At 59.5% G+C, this 9,790-nt stretch overlaps 1 protein-coding gene across 4 annotated transcripts in view; it reads left to right on the plus strand.

The window, feature by feature from the left end:
* CCDC40 (coiled-coil domain 40 molecular ruler complex subunit) overlaps positions 1-9,425 on the plus strand; it is a 55,954-nt gene extending 46,529 nt beyond the window's left edge. For 3 of the 4 annotated variants that reach the window (XR_011646965.1, XM_058284840.2, XM_058284839.1), the window contains 5 exons: positions 121-212; positions 1,595-1,715; positions 6,430-6,618; positions 7,836-7,994; positions 8,477-9,425. Coding sequence is in view for 3 of the 4 variants with exons in the window: in XM_058284840.2 (XP_058140823.1) it covers positions 121-212; positions 1,595-1,715; positions 6,430-6,618; positions 7,836-7,994; positions 8,477-8,725 (810 nt within the window). In the remaining variant the exon portion in view is untranslated. Of the gene's footprint in view, positions 1-120; positions 213-1,594; positions 1,716-6,429; positions 6,619-7,835; positions 7,995-8,476 lie in introns of those variants that run through there. The other variant, XM_058284838.2, reaches the window with a different exon arrangement.
* Positions 9,426-9,790: the final 365 nt, after the last annotated feature.

The raw sequence follows: 9,790 nt of genomic DNA on the forward strand, positions 1-9,790 counted from the left end.
GGCAGGTGAGCGGGCACCCCGAGACCCTGGCGGGGGGTGAGGCCTTCGGCCCCCGGCCGCGAGGGGACAGCCCCGCCGGCCCCCGAGCTGACCCCCAGCCCCCCCCACCCCCCGCCCCAGGCCGAGGAGAGGGAGACCATCGAGATGCAGGAGAAGCTGGAGCAGCTCGGCCAGGAGAAGGCGGCCGCCCTGGGCCGCCTGCTGGAGGCCGAGTGAGTCCAGGGCCGCCCGCTCCCCCGGCCCCCAGGAGTGACCGACGGGCACCCCGAGGGCGCCGCGCCCCCATCCCGCCCGGCCACCCGCGCCGTCGGGAATCGAGTAGTTTCTTCGGGTAGATTTTTTTGAAGACTTCTCTTAGGGCACCCGGTTCTCAGAAGCCACACGAATGACGGGGGCAAGTAGGTGGGCAAAGCCGCCTGCAGTCCCAGCTCGCTTCGCGGCCAGAAGGCCACTGTCCCCCGGCAGCGGGCGGCTGTGTGCCCCCTGAGGCTGCGCAGTGTTGCCGCGTCGGTCCCGGGGGTCTCTGCCTTCCCGGCACGGGGGCCAGTCTGGGGCTCTGCGCGTGCTCTTGGAGGGCAGGCGCAGTCCTCGGACGACCGAGGGGCTCCCCCGGCCCGCTGACCCGCTGGCCCCGGGAGCCCCGGCCTTCGCTGCCACTTGACAGCTCCAGGCTCCTGGCTGGTTAGGGAGAGGGCCTCCTCGCCTCCTAAAGCCGTCCGCTCCTGCTCGCCTGCCCCCCGCCGCGCCTCAGTGGGTGCCCGAGCAGGGCTGGCGCGTGCCGGGGCTGGCGGGCCCCCTCGTGAGGGCTGAGCGTGACCCCACGGGCTCAGTCCCCAGCGCGCCCGCCGCCGGCCGTCAGGGCCGCGCCGTCTCCTCTCCCACGCGCCTCGGCTCAGGCCCGCCGCGGTTCAGGTCCTCGCTGGTCACCCGGGCACGGGCTCCCGTCCTGGACAGCATGGGAGGGTCGGCGCTGGCGGCTGGTCTGGACCCGGGCAGCAATGGCAGGGTCGCGACCCCCCACGACACGCTCGGCCCTCCCAGCATGCCCACCATGCCCGCTGCACATGGGGGGCCGCTGCTGAGGTGGGGGTGCCTCGGGGGTCCAGATGGGAGCCCCATGGGGGCTCCCCTCAGCCAGGCTGCCTGCTGTCCCCAAGCACCGCATTTGGGGAACGTGGCTTCCGGCGCAGGGAGAGGAGAGAAGAGGGAACGAGGAAGGAGGGGACGGGAGGAGGGGTCCCCCCTTTACCTGGGAGTGGGCAACACTGGGCGGTGGAGCCACCCCCACCGTGCTGTGCCACCTCTGTGGAGACACCCTTCGTCCCTGGGCTGGGCAGCAGGGGGAGGGGGGCGTCAGGTCCACGGGCGCAGGCTGCCCCTTAGGGTCAGGAAGGGGAGGCTGACGCAGGGGCCTGGGGGCGTCGTTGCAGACCAGGGCCGCTGTCACCCCCGGGCACGCCATGCAGCGCAGGCCTCTGTCCCGGCCACCCTCGGGGGCTGGGGGCACGCTGGGGGGCCCCTGGCAGTCACCTCAGGCCCCAGCGGGGGTGCCTCCGCTTCCCCGGGCCTGACCCCCGCCTTTCTGTCCCCCAAGGCACCAGATTATGCTCTGGGAGAAAAAGATCCAACTGGCGAAAGAGATGCGGGCCTCGGTGGACTCGGAGCCGGGCCAGGCGGAGATGCGCGCCATGAAGGCCGAGATCCACAGGATGAAGGTGGGCGCGGGTGCGGGGCGGGCCGGGGCCAGCGCGGCCGCCGGGGGCCGCCGGGACGCCGGACGCGTCCTCCCTGCCCCATCTCCGCCGGTTTCCTTCCTTCCCGCGCGGAAGTAACTGGAGCGCCGGGGCCCCTGCAGGGGACACGCGGGCGGGCTGCGTGGAGCTCGCGCATCGGCTGCCAGCGCAAAGCGCCAACCGTGGGCGCGCGTGGGAATGGTGTACGTACGCCGCTCGTGTGTACACCGCCACCTAACCTAATTTGAAAAATATCCGTTATAATGCTTGTCTTCAAAAAGCGTGCTGAGCTCTGGCCTGGGATTGCACTGCATCTGTTGATGGGCGGGGAAGAATTGGCATCTTGATATTGATTCTCTGACCCATGAACATGGTATAAATCTCTCCATTTTTTTAAACCTTCCTGTTTTTCTTAGCAACGTTTATGTCGTTCTCGGGGTACAGGTCTTCCACATCTTTTGTAAGATTTATTCCTAATCGTTTCATATTTTTATGGGTTTTTTTAATATCTTACATTTGGTGGACTTTTCTCCCAACCCACCCTATTATTATTTTTTATATAATTTATACATGAAACAGTAAGTGTGTACCAAAGCTGTGAACTTACAAAGCAAACATGCGTACCGTCCTACAGGGGACCCACCCATCAACCCACCACCACCATCTTCCGTGATCATGAGACGTTTCTTACAAATTATGAAAGAATCTTGTCAAGCCTCATTACTGACGACAGTCCTCCTCTTATATTTGGTGGATTCTTCCCCCAACCCTCCCTATTATTATTATTAATATAATAAACTTTACTTTTAAGGAGGTTTTAGATTACAGAAAGTTACATTGAAATTATGAAGGATTCCCGTGTACCTCCCTCCCTCTTTATGGCATTTTAAATTGTATTTTGTTTTAAATTTCAATTTCTGATTCTGTGTTACTAGTAGAGAGAAATACAAATGATTCTTGCATATGAAGTTTGTAGTCTGAAATCTTGCTAAAATCATTCAATAGTCCTAGTAGCTCTTTTATCTAGACAATCAAGGCACCTGTGAATAAAGACAGTTTTTTTCCTTTCTTTCCAAAAAAAAAAAAATGCTGGTGCGGCCGCGCCTTCTGCACCCACTAACGAGGTGTGGCCCGTCGCTGGACCAAGGAGCGTTTCCGATGATGAAAGGGTCCCCAGAACACACGTCCATTTCCTCCACTGTCGTCCTTAGCTCGATTTCATTACCTGGGAGGACTATAAATCTTTAAAGGGCTGGTAATTAAATCACAGGGATTTGAGGAAACGGTCCCAGGCCTCATGGATAAAAATCGGAGCAGTTCGCAGAGGTAAACCCGACGCGGCCTCCACTCCGCTGTCTGTAATAATAAATCCTCAGGCTGCCAAGGGGTTTTTAATTCGTTTGGTGTTTGTTTTTCAAGTTCAAATGCATATACCAGGGGTAGGATTTTTAAAATGCTTCATCAAATGGACTTTTCAAACCGCAGAAGCCACACGTTTGCTCCAGCGAGCCAAGCTCCACCCCAGAGGGGAGTGGGGAGAAAATCCTGGGTCCCGGGCTCCCCTCAGGGTCTCCCCCAGCCGCCCCTCCTCGGGGCAACTGGGTTAACCGGTGCCGGGAGGGTTTCCCGCACAGCCCCCTTAGAGCTCAGGCAAGCGCACAAAGAGGGGATTCCTTCCTCCCTGCCGCCGGCTTTTTAATTTCTCCCTAACAGAATTGACTCTCGCTGTACCCATAGTTCCGTGACATTTTTTTAAGTACCACTGACATTAATATTTTTAAGTTACAGAATGTTCTAGACTTTGGATAGAACAAAATTTATTTAAACAGTTCTCAGGCTGATGAAAATTCAGGTTGTTTCTGGTTTGTTGTTACTGTTTGATCATTATAAATAATGTTGCAATAACATCTTTATTTACCAGTTTTTTCTTTATTTGTTTTTTTCTCCTGTAGGCTAGAGTCCCCAAAGTGGAATTCCTTGGGTCAAAGAGCATGTAAATTCTTAACTGTAATAGATTCAGCCAGATTACTTTTCCAAAAAGTACCTAAAAGTGGCTATTTCCCTACAGCCTTACCAGTTTCTGGGTGTTACTGGTCTTTTTTTTTTTTTTTAATTATTGTCATTGTAGAGGTATTCGAGTAAAGAGTCACACTTTTTGGTATATGGTCCCCATGAGCTTTGACAACACATTCAGTCATGCCACCACCACCACGTCAAGACACAGATTATTTCCATCACCCCCAAATTCTTTCGTGCCCCCCCCTGCAGTCAGCCGGGCCGCACCCCAGCCCGAGACAACCGCAGTGCACCACTTCCGGGGATCCTAGAGGCAGGCTCGTTCGCTTGCACGATGCTTTGCAGTCGCCCGGTTGGTGAAATCCTGCTGCTCGAACTATTTGTCCACAGACCAGGCGTTTGGTGTTACCCAGGAAGTCTGCGCTAGCCCAAGGTCACAAAGAGCCTTGTCTTGGGTTTTCCTGACGCTTTTTGGTTCGCTTTCACATTTGGGCAGATGATCTACTTGGAGTGAGTTTTTGTATATGGTGCCAGCTGAGGATCGAGGTTCTATTTTATTCCTTTGCACATGGCTATCCAGGTGTTTCGGCTCCCCTTGCTGAAAAGAAGGCACTGTTCTTTCTCCACTGAATTCTTTGCACCCTTGTTGGAAATCTAGTAGCCACGTGTGGGGGTCCACTCTGGGGCTCTCTGTTCTGTTCATGGAGCTTTATGTCTGTCCTTTATACCAAGATCACACTGTCTTGGTTTCTGTAGCTCTAGATTACATAATTCCTCCAACTCTTCTTTTTCAGAATTGTTTTATCTGCTCTCTATTTATGCATTTCCATAAAAATTTTAGAATCAACCTGTTGGTTTCTACAAAAACCTTGCTGAGATGCTGGCTGGGATGGCATGGAGCCCACAGATGACTCTGGGGAGGAGTCACACCCTAACAGCGCTGAGTTTCCAGCCCACGAACACGGCCCTCCTCTCCCTTCATTCACGTCTTCTCTGATTTCCTTCCCTAGTGTTTTTCATTCTCAACATCTGGTCTTGCACATTTTGTTAGATTTTCTATGGAAGTCATGTTTTGAGGTGCTATTTGTAGCAAATGGTCCTTTTTAAAAAAAATTCTCAATTTTCGTTTGTTGTTAATCTATACAAATGCACTTGATTTCTGTATATTGACTTTGTTTCTGTGTCTTCGCTAAGTTCACTTACTTGTGTGTTATTCAGTCTTTGCATTTGGCAATTGGCTGCTGGACAAGAAGCCCCTTCCCGCTGCGCGTTCCACTGCGGGTGGCGCAGGGCGGGCGGGCGGCGCAGGGCGGGCGGGCGGCTGAGCATCTGTCCCGGCGTGCACACAAGCGCTCGAGTGCCAGCATTTGGATTTCCACGTCTGTGAGTTGCCTGATCATATCCTTGGCTGATTTTTCCTTGAGCCGTTTTCTTATTTCTTTACTCTTTGTAGGGGCTCTTTGCGTATTGGGGTTGCTCACCCCTGTCTGTAATCTCTCTTGCAAGTATTTTCTCTAGCCTGCCTCTACTAGAGAAAAGTCTCTCCAGAGATTTTTTAAATGTTTATGTTGTCTCATGACCCGTCTTCTTCTTTGTGGCTTCTGGATTTCCTCTGTTGCTTCAGAGGGCCACCCCAGCTTTAGGTCGCACAAATATTTTCCCAAGTTCTTTTTAATGCTTACGTTCACGCAGCTCTTTAAGGCACCTGGAATCGACTTTTGGCTACAGTGTGGAATGGCGGTGATTTTTCTAGGTGGGGGTTTGTTAGTAAACAAGCTGCGGTTGTCTCAGCACCTTGGGAGACCCCGGGGTGACAGTCTGGTTGGTGTGCTGGGCACGCATGCCAGGCCCAGCGTGGGTTTTTCCTTCTTTCTTGATGTTTTTTAATCGGGGTAAAGTATACCTAATGTGCACGCTACCATTTCAGCCATTTCTAAGTGTACAGTCGAATGGCATTTTAAATGCATCCACGATATTGTGTAACAGTCATGACTATCTATTTTCAGAACTTTCCATCCCCCAAACAGCAACTCCGTGCCCATTCAGCAATAACCCCCCAGCCCGGCGAGCTCTAGGCCACCTCGTGTCTCTATGAAGGTGCTCCTTAGACGCTCCATGTAAGCGAAATCATTTTAATGATATGTGCCCTCTCGTGTTGGGCTCACTCTACCCAGCGGCACATTTTCAAGGTCACCCGTGTGGCACGGATCGCACCCTCCTTCCTTTCCACGGCCAAATAATACTCCGTTGTGCGGACAGACGCCTTTCGTCGGTCCACTCGCCTGCGGGCGGCCGCTTGGGTTGCTCCCGCGGTGGGCCGTGGTGACTGACGCCGCACTCTGCCCGAGGCCTGCTTTCAGTGCTTTGCGTCTGCAGGGAGGAGCAGAACGGCCGACCGGAGCGTTTGGGTTTTCGTCCCTTTATGGTGACAACACGGGTGAGGCGGCGTCCCTCCCCGATTGCCTGCTTGTTCTCCTTGCCCGTCCTGGGGGATTCTTGCCTGTTTCCTCTTTGTACAAACTTCGAAACCCTCCTGCCAGCCCATGTTGGCTGTAGACCCCTCGTGCGCCTGGAGGCGTAGCGCCCATGGCACCGCCTGCCGGGCCAGCCGCAGGTGCCCCCCGGGGATGAGGGCCCTTCCCGGCACCCACCCAGCCGGCCCTTCCACCCCGGTGTCCAGGTCAAGCACGGGCAGCTGCTGAAGAAGCAGGAGAAGATGATCCGTGACATGGAGCTGGCCGTCGCCCGCAGAGAGACCATCGTGACGCGGGCCGAGGGGCAGGGCAAGGCGGGCAAAAAGCTGCTCACGCGGACGGACTTCCACCACCGGCAGGTGGAGCTGAGGCGCAGAATCAGGGACGTCCACAAGGTAGGGCCGCCGCGTGCGGAAGGAGGGGACCGGCAGTCACCCGGGTCCAGCCCCGGAAGGAAACCCCTGCCAGAGCTCTGCTTCTGCTGGCGGAGGACCTGGCCGGGGCGGGGGCGCACACGCGGTCAGCCACCTGTGCCCGGCGTCCCCGCTCTCCTCCTCACCCCTGGCCAGTGCGTGCCAACCCCGCCCATTGGCAGGTGTCCCCGGGCCGTCCCCTGGCAGTCCCAACCCTGCTGTCTCCGGGGGACCCTCTTCCCCATCACGTGGAAGTCCCGCCTGCCCCGCTCCTGTCCACCTGCCCCCCGGCCCTGAGCCCGGCTCTGGAAGCAGATGGACCAGCTTTCCCCTGTGCGCCCTCCTGCTCAGCCGGGGCCACCTCGGGTGACAGGTGGCTCTCGGTGCCTTTGTGCTCAGTACATGCTCCCCAGGGAGCAGCAGAGGCCCGGCTATGACGGGGACATCCTCGGGTGCCTGCCTGGGTTGATTCACGCCGGGAGGGACAGCTCAGGGCTGGAGGCAGCTGCGCCCAGCTCCTTCCTGTGTGACCGAGTTGGCATCAGGGCAGCGTGGAGGGGGTGGTGGGGGTGAGCCCACGGGCCCCGCTGACCACCATCGGGCCATGTGGATAGGGCCTGGGGGTGTGCCTGGCCTCGGGTCGGACGAGGCGCTGCTGCCCGAGTGCCAGCTCCTTGGTGACCCCACGTGCCTGCACTCAGCTGGCCGACTCGGGGCTTGAAATTCCCTCCCGCCGCCACCGTGGGACATTTTTCCTTTCTCTTCATGGCTCTGCTTCTCCCGGGGACCCCTCCCCACCCAACCCCATGCCAGGGGCGCTGCCTGCCCCCCACTCTGCACTGCAGTGTCGAGTTGGAGCTCGCCGAGGTCCCCTACCTCCCCGTTGGCCCTGCTGGCCTGGCCCCCTCCTCTCTCCCACCCTGCCCCGGCTGCGGGAGGGTCTCCCGGAACTGCTCAGGCCCCGCCTTTGACCAAGCTGTGCCCGCCCCGGGGGAGCCGTCCCCGGGTGGGCTTCGCTGGGCCCCGGCACGCCCCTGGCACTGACCCCGGGTCAGTGCCTACTGCCTTCCTCCGCCCGAGCCTCCCCGCGGCCTGGAGGGGGGCGTGGGTGGAGGGGCCACAGTGGATGCTCAGGGATGCTCGTGGGCCCACCGAGCCGCCCGGCTGCAGGGTCCCAGGGTGGTCCCGGTCCTCCCCAGGCCACCGAGGAGTGCGCCAAAACCATCTTGGAGCTGGAGGAGACGCAGAGGGCGGCGAGCGACCACCTCCTGGGGAAGCAGGAGGAGCTGGCCCGGCTGCAGTCGGATTCCGACGTCCTCGACGCCGACCTCGACCGGCTCCTGGCGCTCAAGCGGCAGGTAAGCAGAGCCCCTGGTGCCCCGGGGGCCATGGAGGACGCGGGCGCCACGAGGGGGGGCCCTCGCAGCCAAAGTGCCCCCCAGCTCATATGTCTGTGGCTCGGGACTTGGCACCGTGTAGTGGGTATTTCTTCGGGCCAGGCTGCAGACTAGAAGCCTTGCCCTCCTGGAGCTTACGTAGGGGGGCCGGGGGGCAGATACTAAAATCATCAAAAGAGGCATCGGGTGAGTGTGATGGAGGCTTGGGAGGGCAGCGCTGGGGCGGGCTGGGGGCTGCGCTCTTGATAGGGTGGGGGGAAGGGCTCGTGGAGAAGACGCTGCCAGGTCAAGGCCGGAGGGGGCCCCAGGCAGGGGCAGCCGGCCAGGGCAGGAGCTGGGAGGGCGCCAGGGCCAGCGGGTGGCCTGCCGGGCAGGGCGCGGGCCGGGGGCAGGGGCGGCGGGCTTCCCCCCTGGACCTGCACACCGAGGTGTCTCCCACCCAGAACCTGGCGGAGATCGTGGCCTCGCAGACGCGGTTCAAGCACCTGCAGGCCGTCAAGGACGGGCGGTACACGCTCCTGTTCCGCAGCAAGCAGGCCGTCCAGCTGGAGCAGCGGCGGCTGGGGGACCGCCTGGCCGCCATCGGCGCCGTCCTGGACCACGTCAGGGACGAGCACCCCCAGTTCCAGGAGGCCCTGCACAAGCTCCACCTGCAGGTCTCCCGCAGGCTGGAGTCGGCCGGGCCTCCCTAGGGGACGGCCCGGGCTCTCCCGGGGGCCGCGGCCCCAGAAGCCGTGCCTACCACCCCCGGAGAGAAGCAGGCGCCCCGCGCCCTAGGAGCCGTTAACCTCCCAGCGTCCGCACCACGGAGAAGCCCGACGCTCCCGGCCGCGTTTCCGCGAGTGGTGCCTTCTGTTTACAAAAGCAGCTCCAGGGATGCACCCCAGGTCCCTCCACGGGACTCACCGGTCCGAGTAAAACTCTCCCCCAGCTCCACACGGGCGGGGGTCCGCAGGGAATGGGGAGGCCTCCTCGTCTGCCCTGGACTGGGGGGAGCTCTCCAGGCTGAGGAAGGGAGAATGGACCTGGGCAACGGGGACGCCGCGTGGCGAGCTTGGTCCGGGGCGTGACCCGTCAGCCCGGGAAGCCCCCAGACCACCCAGGCCCCTTCCACGTCCACACTCCCCAGCAGAGCTAAACCCACAGGGGGCAGTCAGGGGCCTCCCGACACCAGAGGAGGGTCCCGGCTTGGCGGGGGTGGGGGGCACCGACACCGGGAGACCACGGCCCCTGGCCTGCGGCTGATTTCATCACCAACGGAAACGCCTTCACCCACACCCTTGACTTCTGAGTAATGTATCTCTGGTGGCTTCTCTGAAGTTCCACAAAAAAGCTGTACTTTCAAACTCTCCTGCAGAAAATTTTTAAAAATAAAACATTTTCTGAATATGGGAGGAAGGCATGTTTATTCTCACCCATTTCAGAAATACAGAAAACCACAAAGGGGAGAGCCCCGCGGGGGCCTCTAACGTCCCCACGCAGCCCTTCCCCGTGTTCTGTCCAGCGTGGTCATTTTGCTCAACAAGAGCGCACGTTGTGCTCAGCTTCCATATTTGTTTTTTTTTTTGGAATTTGCTCATTTTCTCCTCGGACGGAAGGCCCTCGTCAATGGCAGCGTCCTCGGGCGGGCGCTTCCAGGGGTGAGGCCGGTGTGCCCCGCGCCTCGCGGGGGCTCAGACCCGGGCGCTGCCCGGTCGCCCCTGAGCCGGGCCGCCCGGGGCAGGGGACGCCCCGGCTCGGCCCAAGGGCAGCGCGAG

The sequence above is a fragment of the Dasypus novemcinctus genome, chromosome 21, assembly GCF_030445035.2.
Source record: "Dasypus novemcinctus isolate mDasNov1 chromosome 21, mDasNov1.1.hap2, whole genome shotgun sequence".
NCBI lineage: Eukaryota > Metazoa > Chordata > Mammalia > Cingulata > Dasypodidae > Dasypus > Dasypus novemcinctus.